General features: G+C 60.4%; 4 protein-coding genes across 7 annotated transcripts; 3 read left to right on the top strand and 1 right to left on the bottom strand.

Moving 5' to 3' along the window:
* Positions 1–287: 287 nt before the first annotated feature.
* On the top strand, positions 288–7,668 carry PI4K2A (phosphatidylinositol 4-kinase type 2 alpha). Its single transcript, XM_058840997.1, has 9 exons — positions 288–776; positions 3,370–3,570; positions 3,815–3,946; positions 4,032–4,185; positions 4,680–4,741; positions 5,204–5,303; positions 5,562–5,695; positions 5,986–6,045; positions 6,178–7,668. The coding sequence occupies exons 1-9, from the start codon at positions 384–386 to the stop codon at positions 6,337–6,339; spliced, it is 1,398 nt and encodes a 465-aa protein (XP_058696980.1). The 5' UTR covers positions 288–383; the 3' UTR covers positions 6,340–7,668.
* A 920-nt stretch (positions 7,669–8,588) lies between these two features.
* On the bottom strand, positions 8,589–9,537 carry AVPI1 (arginine vasopressin induced 1). 2 transcript variants are annotated; one of them, XM_058841014.1, is made up of 3 exons: positions 9,412–9,537; positions 8,823–9,117; positions 8,589–8,742 (listed from the first exon to the last, which is right to left on the bottom strand). In XM_058841014.1, exons 1-3 carry the CDS (start codon positions 9,500–9,502, stop codon positions 8,685–8,687), a joined length of 444 nt encoding a protein of 147 aa, XP_058696997.1. In that variant the 5' UTR covers positions 9,503–9,537; the 3' UTR covers positions 8,589–8,684. The 2 variants fall into 2 exon arrangements, with proteins under 2 accessions (XP_058696997.1, XP_058696996.1); XM_058841013.1 differs by having other exon boundaries at positions 8,823–9,502.
* Positions 9,538–10,068: 531 nt separating this feature from the next.
* Positions 10,069–13,715, top strand: MARVELD1 (MARVEL domain containing 1). 2 transcript variants are annotated; one of them, XM_058841017.1, is made up of 2 exons: positions 10,069–10,961; positions 13,398–13,715. In XM_058841017.1, exon 1 carries the CDS (start codon positions 10,069–10,071, stop codon positions 10,594–10,596), a length of 528 nt encoding a protein of 175 aa, XP_058697000.1. In that variant the 3' UTR covers positions 10,597–10,961; positions 13,398–13,715. The 2 variants fall into 2 exon arrangements, with proteins under 2 accessions (XP_058697000.1, XP_058696999.1); XM_058841016.1 differs by lacking the exon at positions 13,398–13,715 and adding an exon at positions 11,478–12,486.
* A 190-nt stretch (positions 13,716–13,905) lies between these two features.
* ZFYVE27 (zinc finger FYVE-type containing 27) lies at positions 13,906–18,964 on the top strand. 2 transcript variants are annotated; one of them, XM_058841429.1, is made up of 12 exons: positions 13,906–14,283; positions 14,363–14,433; positions 14,504–14,690; positions 14,842–14,937; positions 15,123–15,235; positions 15,939–16,069; positions 16,432–16,503; positions 16,669–16,689; positions 16,871–17,015; positions 17,322–17,368; positions 17,845–17,926; positions 18,150–18,964. In XM_058841429.1, exons 1-12 carry the CDS (start codon positions 14,087–14,089, stop codon positions 18,212–18,214), a joined length of 1,227 nt encoding a protein of 408 aa, XP_058697412.1. In that variant the 5' UTR covers positions 13,906–14,086; the 3' UTR covers positions 18,215–18,964. The 2 variants fall into 2 exon arrangements, with proteins under 2 accessions (XP_058697412.1, XP_058697413.1); XM_058841430.1 differs by lacking the exon at positions 16,669–16,689 and having other exon boundaries at positions 13,909–14,283.
* The last annotated feature ends 85 nt before the right edge of the window (positions 18,965–19,049 follow it).

Below are 19,049 nucleotides of genomic sequence, written 5' to 3'. Positions count from 1 at the left end.
CGGGCGTGGCTGTGGAGGGGCAGCGCCCTCGCCCTGCCGCCATCTTTGCAAAGGGCAGCAATGGGCACGGCCGCTCCCCAGCGTCCATCTTTGTGTGGGGTACTGGCGCCAGCCGCCACGGCGGGTGTGTGCATGGGGCGAACACACCCTGGCCTCCCCGAACGAACGGTGCGAGGCGCGAGAGATTCCGAACTAGCCTCAGCGGTATCATGGCCGCTGCTGCCCCCGCTGTTCCGGCCGCGGCGGCAGGGCCAGGCGTGGCGCGACGGGGGGCGGAGCAGCCCCTGGGGTGTGGCGGGGGGCGGAGCAGCCCCTGGGGTGCCGTGACGCGAGCGGAAGCGGAAGCGGCAGCAGCGGCACGGCGGGGCCGGGCGGGCGGCGCGATGGACGAGACGAGCCCGCTGGTGTCGCCGGAGAGGGCGCAGGGCCCCGACTACGGGCTGCCGGGGGGTGCCGTGCGCGCCCTCCCGCCCGCCGCGCCCCCGCCGCCCTCCCCTCCCGGCTCCCCTGGTGGCCGCGACCGCGAGCGGCAGCCGCTGCTGGAGCGCGGGGCGCGGGGCCCGGCAGCGGCGCAGGCCCAGGCGCAGGCCCAGGCGGCGGCGGCGGCAGCAGCGGCAGCGGCGGCGGCCGCGCAGCGGGAGCGCAACGACTTCCCCGAAGATCCCGAGTTTGCCGACGTGGTGCGGCGGGCTGAGCTGGCCAGCGAGCGCGGCATCTTCCCCGAGCGCATCTCGCAGGGCTCCAGCGGCAGCTACTTCGTGAAGGACCCGCAGGGGGTGAGCTGAGCCTAGCCCTGCGTGGCCGACCCGGGTGTGGAGCCACCCCCGTAGCTCCGGAGGCCTGTGGGATGAGCGGCGCTGGCCGGGAGTGACCGGGCGCGGAGGGCTGGTAGGAGCGGCTGGAGCGGCTCTGAGCCTCCCCGGGGAGAAGTACAGTGGCACCAGCAGCGAGAGTGCGGGGCAGCAGTGTCCAAGTGCTGATTCAACCTCTTCTGTGGCTTTGTGCCCAAAGAGGAAGGGTCATCCCCTCCCACAGGCCCGTGCATCAGCATCTGAACACAGTGACTCCAGCCCCAGGGCTGTGAGTCTATGGGCTGGGCTGGTTTTGGCCTGTTTTTCTGAACTGAGTGAGATGTCTTCTCTGTGGCTGTGTGGTTGGTGTAGTGGAGACAAAATCCTTGTAGCTGGTCCCCTATAGACCTGGTCAGCTGTGTGGCAGCTGTCTTTGTGCCTCTGATGGGATGAGTGTGCAGCACAGTCTGGCTTGTCTTGTGACCTGCTGCTCCTTGCCCAATTACTTGAGCTGTTGCTGTTTCCTGTGACTCCCTTGCCACGTGTGTGCTGGGATGCTTCCAGGGAAGCAAGAGTGGAGTGAGCTCTGTGGTCTTTGGTGTGTCCTAGTTTTCCCTCTCTGGGTGAAAGCTGGCTCCTGGAAGCTGTGCCAGGCAGTTCCCAGCTCAGCTGATGGCGTGTGGGGAAATACACACTTGTGCCACAGCCTGGTCCTGCCTATTGCTCAATATGAGACCTGGAGTGGGCAGCCAAATGAGCTGCCTGGGGATTGCAGGTTGGAGGCTGCTTGGCTGTAGGAGACCCAAGCTCAAGGACAGCTGCTGGAGCATGAGCATGAGGACCCAAAGTCTGCATACTGCTGGCATTGTCAGCTGGCAGGTCCCTCAGATTATCCTGCTGTTGGCAAACGTGGTATGTGACTGGTTGCTGTGATTGCTGCCCAGAGTTACCAAAAACATCCCACTGTTGGCACAGGAGACAGTGCAGCACATAGATATTGTGGGCAGCAGGGGGAAGATTTTGGGGAGGGGAATTTTCCACTTTGATTATTTCCCCTGAGGCTACTGGGGCCTGAGCTGTTCCAGTTGGGCTGTGCTGCCCAGCCCTGGTGGTTATGATCACCCCACTGCTGGCTGCTCCTCTGTGCCGGCCAGGCTCCCTCTGCACCGGCCAGGCTCCCTCTGCGCCAGCCAGGCTCCCTCTGCCTTGCTGCTGGCACCAGGCAGACCTGTTTTCCCTGTCAGTGCTGCTCTCGGCACGGGTCTGTCTGGAAGGTGATGCTGTGCTGCCAGGCCTCTGGTTTCTGCTTCCACGCTGTCCCTGCCTGGCTGGGCCTTGCTCTGTTGGACTGGTTCCATGGAGCACAGGGCTTTGTGCTGCCAGAGCTCCTGACAGGCCTCTTTGCGGGCTTATAGCCAAAGATGGGTTTACAGTCGTGTGACAGCCGTGTGGAGCTGATGGGGGGGGATTGCCTTCCTGCCTGCCTAGGGGAAGTGGCTCCACCATGTGATTTGGACACTGCTCAAGTGATCCTGTTTCCTCAAACCTTTCCTTTCTGTCTTCCTGGTGGACAAAACATTGGTTCTGCTTGCTCTGGCCTGGCTTTTGGCCCCTGACAGACTGAGATTGCATTGAAGTTCCCTGCTGAAGCACTGGGACTCATATTCTACTTCCACATTCTGGCAGGAGCTCAGCTTGGGGAAGTGACGCCCACTGAGGCCAGGGCTAGCAGTAGCCAGGAAGAAAAGGCCTGGTTGCATGTGCTGCTGAGTCACCCCAGAGCAGGGTCTGCCAGCCCCCCAGGGATGGCTGACTTGTGGGGACAGGTGGCCGTGCTCCCAGCTCTTCTCTCATCTGTATGCCATGGCAGTGCTGGTTCAGTGGTGGTGCAGTGCCCCGCACAAGGCTTCTGTGCCCTCTGCGGCACTGGGGTACCTACGCTGCTGTCCCCACTGTTGGGTTGGTGTATGTGAGGCTGGATTGAGGGGCTGGGAGTGCTGCTGGTACCAGCTGGTGGCCAGTTTGGAGCTGCCCTCTCATCCACAGTGTACCCAGAGAGTCAGCCCTTCTGCTGGACCTCCCAGCACAGAGCCCTGGCTCCTCAGGTGTCCTGCAGGTGCTTGGCTGTTTTCCTCTGGTCAGTTTGGGATCGCCTCTGTTCCATGGAATTTTGAGCCAGGGCAGGGATTGCTATCCCTGTCCCTTTCCTGTGTGGACATAATGATCAATGATGAGCAGTAGCTCTCCCCAGCCATCCAAAGGTTGCTGGAATGAGACTGATGTGTTTACCAGGAGACTGCATCATCACTGGTGTTTTTTGGGACACATGTTGGCTATAACGGTCTCTGTGCAGCACCCTGCTCTTGTGGGATGGGGTACTGGCTGGAGAGGGGTTCTTCCTAGCTCTGCCCACCTCCCTCCCAAGAGCTGAGGGGTTTTGCCTGGTCCTGGGAGGCTGGTTATTATCCTAATGAAGGGCAGTTCTGGACCTCTTCCTTAGTGTCCCCACTGTGGGTTGGGGAAGGTGTCCCAGCTCTGCCAACTTCCTGGACTCAGCTCTGTTCTCTCCCATGCACAGAAAATCATTGGTGTCTTCAAGCCCAAGAATGAGGAGCCATATGGGCATCTGAACCCCAAGTGGACCAAGTGGCTGCAGAAGCTGTGCTGCCCATGCTGCTTTGGAAGAGACTGCCTTGTCCTGAACCAGGGCTACCTGTCAGAGGCGGGTGCCAGCCTGGTGGACCAGAAACTGGAACTCAACATTGTTCCCCGCACAAAGGTGAGGGACAGCTGCTGGGGTCTTGTTCTGGGGAGGCTTTTGTGTGCTTCCACACAGTCCTGCTTGCACCTTATCTTGTGGCACTGCTGACCTAGGAGACTGAGCTCTGGACTAGGACTGTTCCTGCTCAAACCATGAGGATCCTTGTCCTGGGCAGAGCTGTGGAAAATGCTGTGTCTTGGTTTTATTGGGCAGTTCTGTGACTTGCCAGAGGCCCCTGCTGACTGTGCTCATATCCCTCCAGGTGGTGTATCTGGCCAGTGAGACCTTTAACTACAGTGCCATTGACAGGGTGAAATCCCGAGGAAAGAGGCTGGCCCTGGAGAAGGTGCCCAAAGTTGGCCAGCGCTTCAACCGCATTGGTCTGCCACCCAAGGTAGGGCTGCAAGCCTCCATGCCTGCCTGTTGGCACCTCCCTGGCCTCTTGTGGCCTTCTGTAATGCAGCCTCTCCTTGCTTCAGGTGGGCTCCTTCCAGCTCTTTGTTGAAGGCTACAAGGATGCAGACTACTGGCTGCGACGGTTTGAAGCTGAGCCGCTCCCAGAGAACACTAATCGGCAGCTGCTGCTGCAGTTTGAGCGGCTGGTGGTGCTGGATTACATCATCAGGAACACAGGTAGGGTCACCTGCCTGGCATTGGATGCTGCCTGCTCCTTTGTGTCCTACCATGCTGGAGAGAGGGGAGGGAGATAGGGTCTTGGTGGCTTTTCCCTGCACCCAGAACTCCTATCCCCTCAGCTGCTGCCAGGTGACATCTGCCTCTAGGCAGAGTGCAGCTGCTGGACTGCTCACTACCTGAGGATCTAGGAACATCCGGAAATGCAGCACCCAATTGTGCCCCTGTATCCCATTTCACACCGTGTTCTTGAGTTTCTGCCAGACTGGAAGGGATTGAGGTTGCACTCTGGGCTTGCAAATTGACCTTTCTCTTGGGAGCTGGTGATATGTGGATCTCTAGGGCTGTCTGTGAGGGACTTGACTTGGCTTCCTATGCCTGCAGCAAGTTTAAGGGCTCTGGGAGTTTGTGCATAAGATGTGTCTGTGTCGCTTCTGGTCTGCCCAGCGTGGTGTGGCCCTGGTGCTGACACAGCTGGTTTTATCTCCCTGCAGATCGGGGCAATGACAACTGGCTCATCAAATATGACTGTCCCCTGGACAGCGCGGGCTCACGGGTGAGTGGCTGCTCCTGGGCAGGGGCAACATGGGGAGTCTGCTCCTGGAAGTTGCCCACTTGGCAGACAGGACAGGAATTTCCCATCTGGCTTGGGTTTCCAAGTCAGAAAAGGCCTGATCTTGTCTCCTGGGCCTTTTGTTTCCATTTGCATTGGTGGTTTATGGCCTAGTGGGACTTTGTGAGGATGCAGCTGAACTCTGGGGGGAAAATGCTGGGGAAAACTAGTGGACCTGGACTTACTGGACCTTGGAGTGAGGCCTGGAGGAGAAACAGCTTTGTCCCTCTTCCCACCCAAAGCAGACTATGTTTCCCTGTAGTTAAAGAGCTGTGCTACAGGCAAGAGGCTGCTGTGCCTTTGTGGTAGCCAGGGCAGAGATCCTGACACTGGGGCTGTAGGAAGTAGGAGAAAGACTGTTCCTGCTGGGAGGACCTCCTTGTGACATGCTTCACTTCCTTCCAGGACAGCGACTGGGTGGTGGTGAAGGAGCCCATCATCAAGCTGGCTGCTATAGACAATGGTTTGGCCTTTCCCTTGAAACACCCGGACTCCTGGAGAGCATGTGAGTCCCTCAGGCTATGCCAGGGCACCATGGCAAGCCATACAACTCCATGCTTGGGCATCCTCCTCAAGGACTATAGAGAAGAGGGCTAGGGGTTGTGCCTCTGCAACTTCTGGATTTATGGGCAGCTCTTCAGCAGAGACTCTAGAAGGCAGATGCTAGATCTTGTGTTCCAGATGCAGGGAATCTAGCACCCAGGGGCATGTGGCACCATGCGTTGCTTTCCCCAATTCTAATGCCTCCTGCCTCCTTCCACAGATCCGTTCTACTGGGCATGGCTGCCCCAGGCCAAAATCCCCTTTTCACAGGAGATCAAGGACCTGATTCTTCCCAAGATCTCAGACCCCAACTTTGTCAAAGACCTGGAGGAAGATCTGTATGAGCTCTTCAAGGTGAGCTGGAGGAGTGGGTGAAGATGGAGGATTGGGTGAAGATGAAGGAGGAAAAACAGAAGTGGTGTTGGGGATCTCCCTGTCAAGGTTGCAGGGACAGAAAGGTGGTCAAGCTCCCGAGAGTGTTTCTGGGCTGAGGCACAGCAGGGTTATCCTTCTGCCAGGAGCTGAAAATTCATTGTAGGAGAAAGAAACTCAAGGGGGAGGAGCTTACTTGGGGAATAAGCATCTTGTTCACATCATGAAGCAGTGGGTGGATCACATTCTGTTCTTCGCTCTCTCTCTTGCAGAAAGACCCTGGCTTTGACAGGGGACAGTTTCACAAGCAGATTGCTGTCATGAGAGGCCAGGTAAGCTGTGCATGGGGAAGACAGATGGGTGAGGTAGGAAGCCTTGTCCTGCCTTTGTGGCAGGAAGAGTGCTGGAGTGCTCTCTGCTGCTCTGGCAGGGCAACTCAGCCATTGCTTTGTTGTGCCATACAGATCCTGAACCTGACTCAGGCATTGAAAGATGGGAAGAGTCCACTGCACCTGGTTCAGATGCCACCTGTGATTGTTGAAACAGCGCGTTCCCACCAGCGCTCCGCCAGTGAGTCCTACACACAGAGCTTCCAGAGCCGGAAGCCTTTCTTCTCATGGTGGTAGCTGTGAGAGCCCTGGGCAGGGCTTGGCCACCTTGGACTAGCACTGCAAGAAGAGTTGGGCCACTGCTGGTTCCTGTGGCTGGGACTCGACCTTCAGGGTAGAGCGAGCAGATGCGGCTGGAGGAACCTGCAGCTGAACTGGAGGAGCCAGGCAGATTGGGCATGGTCCCTCCCTAGCTCCATTGGAGCTTGATGCCCTGCCAGGGGGAGGTGTGGGAATCTGCCAGGAACTGTGGCATGGCTGGGACCCTGCCCCTGCCTCTGTTCCTTGGCCTGCATGTGGTTCTGAGCACTCCTGCTTGGCAGTGGGATGAACAGGTTACCTGAGCCAGGATCCGTCCAGCCCTTTACGCCAGCCACTGGCCCTTTTTTTTCCCCACCATGCCAGCTGCTTGGCTGGGAAGGCCTTTAGCAGGTGATACCCCCTCCATTTCCCTGAGGGTGTGCTGTACTCCTCCACTGTCCCTCTGGTGCCCCAATCCCGTGCACGCTGCTTTCCTCAGGGGGAGTTCCTGCTGCCCACTGGTGTAGCGGGGACCACAATGAACGGCTGTTCTCTGGCTAGAGGCTCGAGGAGGGGACATAAGAGGGACTACACATGGGACTGGCTTGGGTGCAGTTAGACACTAAGGGGAAAAAGGTGCTGGCTTGTCCCTGTGAAGAGCAAGCGGCTTTGCAGAGCTCTCCCTTGTGAGCTCTCCCCTTCTGCCCCAGTCCATTTCTCCTGACTGGTCTCCATGGCTGCTCTCGCTTGACTTTTTCCCCTCTCCCATCAAGCTCCCTGGCTGCTGTGCAGCCAGCACGGTGCCAGCCTTGTCTGTGCCTAGGAACCCTCTGAAGGGCAAGGGCTGCCAGGGAAGGGCCGGAGGAGCTCTTCTGCCACGTGGGTGAGAGCATTGGGGGACCAGCATGGACTCCTGGCTGCCCTGGAGCCGACAATCTCACAGTCCTGCTGTGGGTGGGGGAGGCGATGAGCCTCTCACCAGCAGATGCTGAGCTTGTGTTGTATAAAACAGCACCAGGGCTGCTGCCTGCACCTGCTTGCCTTGAGCTGTGACTTCTCAGGCTGCTGGGGGAAGTAAGTGTTGGGTCTTTCTGTCCTGTTACCCTATCTTTGGAGAGTGAGCAGGATTAAGGCAGGTGAACCCAGGAAGGCAGAGCAGCTGCTTTGTCTCCTGCAGTGGGGAGAGGGCTCAGCACTGGCTGTGTAAGCACAGAGGGGGCAGCAGTGGAGATCCCAACTCCCCAGCCAGGCCCAGCTGCATTTGACTGACCCAAAATGTATTGTTCTAATGCACTGTAGAAATGTATGTAATGTATTTAAACCATGCAACCGTCTGAATAACAGAGCTGCCATTCAGCTGGCTACATCTGTGCCTCTGCAGTATCCTAGAGCAGGCTGGGGCTCCTTGGCCCATGGCTGGTATCCATATGTACCTGCACAGGGACACACTAGTCTCCTGCAACTGCTGGAGCTGCTGCAGGACAGAGTCCCTTTCCTGTCTGCTCATGCTGAACATTGAGGACAACCAGCTGTCCAGGCTGTCCATTGGCATCCGGTATCTGCAGGTCCTGCTCCGGTCTCTCCTGGGTTCAATGGGTCTTGGAGAGGAAGCTCTGGAAGCTGGAATTGAGGCTGTCCAGCTGCCACTTCTCCTCAGAGTGGCCACATTCAGACTTCAGGACTGCTTCCTGCAGTTGCTTTTCCTCCTTCAGCCACAGGACCATGGCCTCGAGCTTTGCTCTTTTGGCAGTGAGGGTGGATACCTCTTGCATCAGCTCCTCCAGCTTCAGAATATGCCCCATGACTTCTCCATTCCTCCTGGGTGCTACACTCCTCCAGCTTGGCCAGCTGGTCTTCCAGTAGAGAAATCTTTTCCTGGAGCATCTCTATTATCTCTTCCAAGCATTCCTTCTCATGAAGGGCAGCATGTAGCTTGTTCCTCAGTTGTCCCTGTGACTGTACCAGGGATGTTACTGTGTGACTGTGCACTGGAACAGATTGCCCAGAGGCTATGGAGTCTCCCTCCCAAGAGATACTCAAGAACCATCTGGATGCGATCCTGTAACATCTGCTCTAGGATGACTCTGCTTAAGCATGGAGGTTGGAACAGATGACCCACAGGTCTATTCCCACCTGACCGGTGGTGTGAGGCTGTTCCCCTTTCACTAGGTGCCATACAACAGCCTGGACAACAGTTCTGCCACTTAGGGATGGGCAGGATGCAACCAGAGCCTCACCCAAGCCACTACTGTCCACCCTTTATTGAGCATTCATTGCACCCTGCCCAGTACACTTAGGGGTCCTTTGAGAGCTGCTCTCGGCGGCTCAGCTGCTCAGCGCTGCTACATGGACCCTGAGCCCGTGTCGGCGCCGCAGTCACCCTCCAGCTTCTCTGCGATCCTACGGGCAAGAGGTGTGTGTTAGCGGCGTGGCCCGGCCGCGCTTCCCCCGGTTGCCCCGCCGCCGCGGGCAGCACCTACCGAAGTTGTTTGAAGCGCCGTAGCGCTGCCATCCCGCCGCCGGGCTGGGCTCGTCGCCGTCGCCGAAGCCGCCGCAGGGCCCGCGCCATGCGCCGCTGGCCAGCGTACCGCCAGACGAGGCGGGCTCGCTCCGCGGGCCGCTCGGCCCCGCCGCTCCGGAACAGGCTCCGCAGCTCTCGCAGCCCCACGCCCTGGAAGATGTTGGCCGAGGCCCGCTTACGGGCGCGGGCGGCGGGCGCCGCCCGTGCCGGAGAGTCGCTCACCACCGAGGCCGGAGTGCCCATGGCCCTGGCCGCTGCGGGCACCGAACAGTCGGCGTCAGGCTCCGGTCTCGCCACCCGGTCCGGTCCGCCTCCCCCGGGATCCGGCGCGGATGCCCGGTGAGGAAAGGGGGGCGCCGGGGGAAGGGCGGTCCGAGACGCCGGGCAGGGGGCCAGCCGCGCAGGCGGGGCCGCCCGGGAACGCGGGAGACGCCCCGGCTCGGGCCGGGGCACGCAAGTCCGGTCCCGCCCTGCCCGGGGCGCTGGGCCCCGCCGTGACCCACTTTCGCTCCGACGCCGCCCCGCGCCCACCGGCCCCTCGCACAGACCTGGTGGTGGCGGCTCCGCCTGGAGCCCGCTGCGTTCCCGGACCAGCTTCGCACCACCGCACCGGGGTCCCTCCACAGCCGCGCGCCCCATTCATTCACCCGCTCGGTGCCGCCCCGCCCCCGGCCCCTCGCCAATCCCCGCCCGCCTCCCGCTGCCAGGACCATTCGGCGCCGAGGGGCGCGGCTGCCCCGCCGCGCTGAGGAGGCCACGTGGCGTAGATGACGTCACGGGCGGGGTGCGAGGCCTCGCCCCCGGGCGGGGCCGGGTCGCGCCGCACTCCGAGGGGAATCCCGGATGACGTAAGGGGAACCCCGGCGCGCGCCCCCCGCAGGCCGCCGCACGGGGTCCCGCATCGGTCGCCGTCTCCCACGTCCTCCCGCCGCCCCTCGCGCCCCGCGTTCTGGTCCCCCCCGGCGGCAGGAGGACGGGAGGGGCGCGGCGATCCCTGCCCGACGGCGCATCCGCGGCGGCCCTCGGGTGTCCGATGGGCTAGAGGGAGGTGCGGCGGGGCGCGGAGGCGGGGCGGGGAGGAGAGGAGAGAGGCCCCGCGCGGGGAGGACCGCTAAGTGCCAGATGTTTGGCAACAGTGAGGGAGGAAGTCGCTGCCGGGGCCCTGAGTCCCGCCCGAGCCGCGCCGGAGCAGGCAGGGCCGCGCCATGGCCCGCACGGCTCCCCCGACAGTGCCGCCGCCCCCGGGGCCGCCGGCTCGCGGCTCCCTCAGCCTCCATCGCGCCTACCTGCGGAGCCCGCTGGGCCTGCTACGCTTGGGGCAGCTGGCTCTGGGCGCTGCCTTCTGGGTGACGGTAGCGGCTCATAAGTACGAGGGGGCGGCCCACTTCGCTCTGTTTGCCGCCGTCCTGGTCTGGCTTCTCACCCTGGCCCTCTTCGGGCTGAGCCTGCTGGGGCGCTGGGAGCTGGTGCCCTGGCTGGGCTCCCGCTGGCTCCTCACCAACCTGGTGCACGACCTGGCACTGGGTGTGGGGCTCTACGCAGCTGCCACTGGCATCATGGGTCACAAGGCCAAGCAGAGAAGCTTTTGCAACCTGCCGGGCTACAGCCAGCACTGCCTTTACAGTGCCTACCTGAGCGCCTCCATCTGTGGGGGCATCACTGCCTGCCTGTACCTCTTCTCCGGGCTCTATTGCCTATCACGGCGTTGCCAGGACCAGCGAGACATCATCTGAGATCCCGTGCCACTTGGCTCCCCTTCTCAGCCGCAGACAGAACACGACCTGTCTTTGGGATGAAATGACCCTGCCACCCCATCCCCTCCTGGCTGACTGCACTGCAGTTCCTCCAGAGAATCCTGCACAGACGGATGGACAGACAGAGGCCTTCGCCGAGCACGGCTTCCCCTGCAGCGCACTGAGACAGCATGGACACCCAGCCACTGCACAGGCCCTTCTCCCACCCTTGGACAGATGTAGGCTATTGCAAGTGGAAGGACCCAAATGGAGAGCCCCCAAGAGGCATACCAATCTTTGTGAGCCCCTCCTAGGACTCAAGGCAAAATCCCCTGCCCCTGGTCTTGCAGATGCTGCATGCTCAGGTGGGTGCTGACTTTTCCCTGGGGTGGAGGGGGACTGGCCTGGGGGAGCTGAGCTGGGGGCGGCAATGCCTAGTGGAGTTGGATGGGCATAAACTCCCCTGACCTGCTGGCAGCCCTGTCTTGACATTCCAGCTGCATGGCGCCTCCACAGTTCCCTAGGGGAGGCTCTGAACTTGGCTTCCCCAGCCGGGCCCCTCCTTCTGCCTGGCCTGAAAACATCTTTCATCTTATTGGAGTCCCAAAGGGCTCAGTGCCTCCCTGCCCTTCACTCAGAGGGTGTGGAGACACCCAGATACTGCATGGCCAGAGCAGCATCACCCCAGTCCAGTTTGGAGACTGAGCAGGGCAGCAAGGCCTCTGTTGCTGTGGAGGGAGGGGAAGGACAAGTGGAACCGTAAACCCTGGGGTAAATTCCTCCAGTGCTGGAATTTGTATAGTCCTGGGATGGGGCCAGGTGCCCCAGGGGTTGAGGGGAGCCAGTCATGGGGTTGTTCTCTCCTCCTGCTGTCCCTGCAGAGAGGTTTGTGGCTCCTAGCCACCCAGAGCCACTGAACCAGCCCTGTGGCCAGGCTACTCCAAAAGGGATGGAAACAGCCTCACTGATGGAGACCAGCCTGCAGCCCTCCCTGTCTCTGCTGCACTTGGTTTATCATCCTGGAAAATTTTCATCTCTGGACTCTCTGGGACTGGGCAGTGCCTGGAGACTGTGGTGAGGTGGAGGGGAAGGGTGAACCTTGCAGCATGGCAGTGCTAGGCTGTGCTGGCACTGTCCATAGGGGAGCTGCGGCCAGGCATTGTGGGAGCATAACCCACCTTGGAGAACAGAAGAGGACACTGGCACTGGAGCCAGCCCAGCCCTGGATTAGCCTCCACAACCCACCAGGTCCCAAGCCCTGATGAGGCCATGTAGGGCTGACTAGAGAAATGGACAGCCAGACAGAATTTTTAGAGCAGCAGCTCCACACTGGGACTGCACTGCCACAAGCCCTCCTCACCCTGCCTGGAGGCAGGTCCTCTCTATTGCTCACAGTGCAAGGGAGGGTCTGCTCCGGTCTCTGTAGACTCAGATCAGTGACATGTGTGTCCTCAGCAGCTGGCCACAGCTGCCTGTTGCCTGGGGTTCCCTGGAGCCTTTTTTGAGGTGGAGAGCAGCAGCCATGATTCCCCTGGGGGCTTGAATCGGTCTGGGATTGGTACTGGGTCACCACTTCCATCATGATGTGCTGTCCCAGTGGATACCCCATATGCTCAGGGGCCCTGCCAAGCCCCAGGGCATGTACCCCTTCCCTGGGTAGGACATGCTGTCTGTGCACTGTGTCAAGGCTGGTCCCTGACACCGCCTGCCTCTGCCTTACTCTGGTGCAGCCCTTGTGCCAAAATGTCTTTGGTGCTTCTGCCACCACAAGTGCCTTCCCCTGGCTTTCTGCAGCCCTGTCTGTCACATCAGCTCCATCCCCCTACAGCCTCCTTTCAGGTGCCACAAATAAAGCAATGTTGGCACTCACTGGATGTCTGGGGCTTTGTGCTGGGGCTGGAACCTGCTGGGTATGAGGTCTGAGATGAGATCACATCCAGCTCTGTAGTCCTGCACCCTGGGCCCTCTGTGCTTGGAGCCTCTGGCCATGGTCCCAAAGTCCTGAGGTGCTCTGGGGTCACAGGCAGGCTCCCTGATGCTGAGGCATTGTTCCTACTAGAGAGGCTTAAGCCTCTGTCCTTGGGGACAGGGGCTATCCCTGGCCCTACTGCCTGTCCAGACAGGGCACAGCCTGATGCTCACATGGGGCTCCAGACAGAGAAGAGGGAGGCCAAGTCCCCAGAGCTCTGTGGCTATGGGATGTACTAAGGACAGGATGTAGTTGCATTCCTAAGGGCCTCGTCACTCCATGCTGAAAGGGCCCTCTGTCCCGGGGCCAGGGCACTACTGGGCAGACATGTACACACTGGCTGGCCTTTGGTGGGTCAGGGGCCAATGGAGGGCTGCCAGCATCTCCCAGGACTGTCTGCAGCTCTGGGATGCACTCTTGGGACAGAGCTGAGTCTTGGACTGGGACCTGCAGCTGGGGTGTCACTGGGTCCCCAGCCTTCTGCCTATGGGACACATGCCCTGTTCATCAGAGGCTGCAGGCAGCTGGCAGCATCATTGTGCCCTCATTGTCCAAGAGCCACCATAGGGTTATAACAAGGTTACAACTTTTGGCATCAGACAAAGCCCAGGATCCTCAGAGCATCCTCGGGAGCCAGCATCCATGCTCTACTGCAAGCACCTTTTAGGGCAGCCCATGGTGCCCGGAGCAGTGTGAGCAGGGCTCCAGGCTGCTGGGCAGGACAGTGCCAGCGCACCCTGCTGGGCTGGGCTGCTTTGAGGGCATGGAGGGGCAGCGAATGAGCTACCAGCCACGCTCATGGGCCTGTGGGAAACCTGCTGCTCCCTTCCAGGGACTGTGTGAGGCTGCTCTCTGGTCTCTCCTCGGGGAGACGTGGCCCAGCAACATCATGGGGGCAAACCCACCGTGCCCGACACAGCTGGATGCAGGCCATGCCAAGACCCAGACTGGGACTGAGCCCTGGACTGGGACCGGATCCAGGCTGTGACTGAGCCCTACACCAGAGCAGGCCCGCATCGGGACGAGGCCGGGACGCTGAGCAGCCCCGGGCCAGGGCCGACCTCTGTGTCTAGACCGGACCCACGGAGACTCCGTCTCGAGCCTCACGCCCAGGGCGGCGAGCAGGCCGCGGCTCGGAGGGAGGCCGGGCACGCCGGGCGGAGGGAGGCCGGGCACGCCGGGCGGAGGGAGGCCGGCACGCCGGGCGGAGGGAGGCCGGCACGCCGCTCGGAGGGAGGCCGGGCACACCGCTCGGAGGGAGGCCGGTCACGCCGCTCGGAGGGAGGCCGGTCACGCCGCTCGGAGGCCGGCACGCAGCGCGGGCAGAGCGGGCGGGCCCGGAGCGCAGGGCGGTGCCGCGAGCGGGCCGTTCCCCGGGCGGGGCTCCCAGCGGCGCGCTCGGCCCGGCGCTCCCATTGGCCGCGCGCGGGGCTCCCGGCGCCTCCGGCCGCGTCACGGGAACGCGCGGCGGCGTCGGGCCGAGCGCGGCGGCGCCGCTCGGCTGCCGCTCTCGGTCCCGTCATGCAGGCGGTGGAGCGGGACGGGGCGGCAGGCGGCCCCGAAGGGGCGACGGGCGCTGGTGAGGCCCCTCCGGAATCGTCGCCGCCCAAGGCCGCCGCCGCCTTCGACCTGCTGGAGCTGGTGCGGAGCTACCGGCGGCTGGAGCTCTACCTGGAGCCGCTGCGGGACGCCGCCGAGGGTGTCCGCTCGCTCCTCCGGTAGGTGCGGGCTGGGCCGGGATCGAGACAGAGACCGTCCCTGGGGTCTCACGCCCCTTGCCTTCCGCCCTCTCGGCAGGTGGCAGCGGCCTGTGTGCTCTCTCCTGGTCTGCCTCGGCCTCAACTTCCTCCTGCTCACCCTCGGCCAAGGTGCGTGTCGGCGGTCAGGGCCGGTCCCCTTCCTGGACCTTCCGGGCTGACCCTGTCCCACCTCTTCCAGCTGCCTGGTACTCGGTGCTCGCCCTGCTGGTCGCGGTGCCGGCGCTGCTGGGTTACCTGCAGGAGACGTGCCGGGCCCGGCTCTCGGAGCCGGAGCTGGTGCGCAGGAGGTACCACAGCATCCGCAGGGAGGATCTGCGCAAGGTGCAGCTCTCGCGGCAGGAGGCCATCGCCCAGGTCAAGAGCTTGTGAGTCCCTGGGGCCTCTCCTGCCGTGGGACTATGGGGGCCTCTGCAGCCGGAAAGGTTTCTTGGAAGCTCTGGGGGGCTCATGCCCGTGTGAATGAGGGGAACGAGGGTGTGTTTTTGTGGGGTTTTTTTGTGACTCTGTCGTTTGCAGCCTGATCCAGCTGGAGGGGTTTCTGAGCGGGATGTGCTGCAGCTGTGAGGCAGTGTACCGTGTTCTGTACTGGGAGAACCCCACCATCTCTTCCCAGTAAGTAGTACTGGGTCAGGCACCCTGTGGTGGGCTTGGTGGGGAGAGTGGCTCAGTCAGGCCTGTGGTGCTGTGCTTGGTGTGTTTGGTGCTTGGAGAGACCAGGTGGAACACCAGATGAAGGAGTTTTATGCTGTTAAGTGAGTTGCTCTGATTTGACCACAGTATCCTGCTGCTTTCCACAGGTTTTATGGGGTGCTACTGGGTACCATCTGTGTCCTCTACCTGCTGCCCCTCTGCTGGGTGCTGGCCATCCTCAACAGCACTCTCTTTCTGGGCAACACCCAGTTCTACCAAGGTATGAGACCTGGCTGGAAGTGCCTTGTGTGAGGGGGGGTTGGGGAAGTGCCCTCTGAAGCCAGGGATCCTGTCCTGGACTTCTGTCTCACATGAGCCCATTGTCCTATGTCAGGCTCCACCACAGACCCTGAAGCCCCCTGTGATGTTCTAGGGGTGGTGCTCAGCAGCCCAGGGTGGGTGGTATGTCCCCAGGGCTCAGCTGGTGGAGATGAGAGCCTCTCCTGATGTGTTTCCCAGCCCAGGTGCTGTTTTCTTCTCTTCTCTGTGGTGTGGGAAACCAGGGTCTGTCAATGCAAGCTGTGTGTGGGCCTCTCCACCCCTCTTGATCCCTGACCTCACTCTTCAGGACTTCAAACACAATCAGTGTCTGTTGCAGTATATGACAAAGGCTTGAAAACATGCCATTGGAAGGGAGAGGAGCCCTCCTCTGTGGTTTGTGCTGGAGGAGTGTTGGCTGTATCTGCAATGTGACATTGGCCCCTGCCATTCCCTGTCCTGAGCTGGGGCAGGTGGTGGGGGTGTTCGTTTCTGCCCTAACTTTGATGTGTGAGCAGAGGAGTGCTCAGGACATCTCATGAGTTAATATGTGTCAATGTGTCACCTTGAGCCCTGCAGATCAGATCTAGCAGCTGGCTTTTGTGTGATGTGGCTGGGAGTAGGGAAATGCCACTCTACTCCTGCTGTATTTCCCTCTTAACCAGTGATAATGGAGCTCAAGGCCTCCATCGAGCAGTCTGTGGGCTCCAAACCCCTTGAGAGCACTCCAGAGCCTGCTGAGCCCCTGCCACCAGCTGCTGCCCCAGATCGGACCCCCACCCCCACCAGTGCAGAGGTGAGATACGGGCAGGGCTGGCAGTTGTGGGGTGAAAGCTACAGAGTCAGCCCTTGGGTCTAACTGTGCCTGTGTTCCTCTACACACAAACTTCTTCCAGCTGCCAGCTTTGCTGGAAGCCTGTGAGCCACTCCTGTGTTACTGGGGTGCTGCTCTCTGCCTTGGGGGTTTGGCTCAGTCCTTTTGCCACATGTAAGGATGTGGTCTGAGAAGGCAGGGGCTCATCTCACCTTCTGACACTTGTGTCATCTATGAGGCTGTCTGGGGCCAGATCTGTTGTCCTGGAACTTGCTCAGAAATGTGGGACTACCTTTGAACAGAGCCATGGGTCCAGCAGGACTAGCTTTGTGAATCTCTTGTAGGACCTTACCCCTGGCAGTGTGGAGGAAGCAGAGGAGGCAGAACCTGATGAAGAGTTCAAAGATGCTATTGAGGTTTGAAGCTGGTTGGGGTGGGCAGTGCCTGCAGGGCAGCTGAGGTGGGAAAGGGACAAAGACCTTGTTGGGCAAACTGGGTGCTCAGAGAGAGTGACTGTGGGGCTGGGTGCCTCTGATTCTGTGTGTACTCACTCTCCTCTCTGTCCCATGCTGCGGGAGAAGGAGAACCAGCTGCTGGTCATGGTGAGTACTGCCATGCCAGGGTGTGGCATCTCCTCCCAGCTGGAGCTTTGCCTGGTTTGCCAGTGGCTTGTAGAAATGCCAGGTGGAGCACACAGATGCCTGCCTCTGGTGTGGGCTGCCCTGCAGCCCCCAGTGTGCCCCCAGCCACCCCTCTGTGCTCAGCTGGGTCTGCTCTCTGCAGGAGGATGATGAAAGCTCTCAGTGCTCAGCAGATTTTGACCTCAGCCTCCCAGACAATGGTTTTATGAGCAAAAACGAGGTGATCCGCAGCAAGGTGTCGCGCCTGACTGAGCGCCTGCGCAAGCGCTACCCCAGCAACAACTTTGGTGAGTTTGGGAGCGGGTGCTTCTTTGGGGGAGCTCAGCAGTGTGGGGTCTGTGCTGCTTCCAGTGGTGACCATAGGACTGGGGCTGGGGAGAGTGGTGTGCTACCTGCTAGTCTGTGCTGACACCTCCAATGACCTTTCCCACTCCCATGGGGAGAATGGTCCCAGCACTCCTGGGACAGGCAAGGACAGGAAGGTGCAGCAGTGTCACCTCTAAGCTGAGCCTTTACAACAGCTATGATGTTCTTGTGCCACTTGCAGCCCCAGGCAGAAGAGCCCTGCCTGACCTCTGCTCTCTTTCTTCCAGGGAACTGCACAGGCTGTGGTGCCACCTTCTCTGTGCTCAAGAAGAGGGTGAGTCTTCTGCTTCTGCCCCAGCTTGCTGTCTGCACCTGGGGCAGAGGTGTTGCTCATGTCTGGCTTGCCCCAGCTTTCTCCAGCAGCTCAGGTGTCCGTCCTAGGTCACAGCCCAAATGACCTCAGCTAAATGCTGGGTGTTGTCGCATGCCTAATGGCACCATGGATCCCTTGTGTTGTGGAGCATTTGTCCATTTACTCCTTTGGAAACTGCCTCAGGCCAAACCCACATGCTATTGTAGAATGTACCTGCTCTGTGCCCTGGTTTAGTCCACTTCCTGTGGCCTTGCTGGTGAAGCAGAGCATGGGTCTGCTAGTGGGAATGACCTGTTGCCTTGTCTGAGCCCTGTGTGTGATGCTCAGCACACAGTCTGTGGGCAGTTCTCAGGAGGAGGTACAGACTTTTGGCCCCTTCACATACTCCTGGGTTACTCTGATATATGTCTGGGACTCACCTCCATCTTTCCCCACAGCGGAGCTGCAGTAACTGTGGGAACAGCTTCTGCTCCAGGTGTTGTTCCTTCAAAGTCCCCAAGGCTGTGATGGGAGCCACAGGTGAGTTGATAGGTGGAGGGAGGTGCTCCTGCTTCCAGCTGTTCTGTTTGCCCGGGCATTTGCTCCAGCCCTGGTGGGGAGGGTAGACAGGATGTGCCCAGCACAGCCTGGCTCAGGACAGAGCAGTGATGAATTTGCAGCTCTCAAAGCAGCTTTGTGGCTGTGGTCTCTAGCCCATGGTGGGAAAAGGGGGATCATCCCTGACACTTGCTTTCCTTTCCAGCCCCGGAGGCTCAGAAGGAGACAGTGTTTGTGTGCGCTCTCTGCAACCAGGTGCTCATCAAGTGATGAAACAGGCCCAGCCAGCTCCTGTGACCTGCACTGCCCGACACCTGGGACAGTGAGCAGGCACCGTTGCCACTGGGAGCCTGGACTGTTTGGATCCCAGCACGGCATTCCCCTGCCAGAGGATACTTGCACTTGTGCTCCTCCTGCCAGCACCAGGCTGGACTGACCAGCCCTCCTTGCCATGCACCAGCTGGGTCCCTGTGGTGGAGCAGTGCCCACGGCTGTGCCCCATCCTTGCAGCTGCTCCAAGCCCTGGGTGCTCTCTGGCACTTGCTGTGCCCTGCCACATGCTTGCCCAGGCCCTTTGGCCTGGCTCAGTGATGGAAGAGCCATCCTTCCTACTCGTGGTCCTGCCTTCACCTCCTGGGTGGGGCAGAACATCCTCAGGGCTCTGTCTCTACCTTCCCCAGCACTGTGCTATAAGTGACTGTATTTTTGGGATCAAGTCAGAGCTCCTCCTGCATCCCTTGGGATCTAGACTAGCTAGGTTTTTCATCCTGGCTCAGCTGAGACTCTGCTAGTCACTCCTGTGCTCCTCAGCCTCACTGCCTGCAGGTTTAGTCTTTTACCCCTGAATTTGGCTGTAGCCCAGAGGAGGAAAGGGAATGAGTTTGGGCTGTGTGGCTGGATCTCCAGTGTGAGAAAAGGCAGGAGTTGGTGCTGCTCTGTGCACTTAGTGACTGCTGCTTTCTACTACAGATTAATATATAATTACATATAGAGAATGACCAATAAATCTCTTGTCCTCAACTGGCTCTTGTGTCATCCCAGTGAAAGCTGTCCCAGTCCCAGGTCACTCTGACACCTCTGTGGCTTTGGCCCTGCTATCCTGCCA

Source organism: Poecile atricapillus, chromosome 6 (genome assembly GCF_030490865.1).
Source record: "Poecile atricapillus isolate bPoeAtr1 chromosome 6, bPoeAtr1.hap1, whole genome shotgun sequence".
Taxonomy (NCBI): Eukaryota; Metazoa; Chordata; class Aves; order Passeriformes; family Paridae; genus Poecile; species Poecile atricapillus.
Note: the sequence above shows the minus strand (reverse complement) of the source record. Positions and strands in the feature narration are given on the sequence as shown.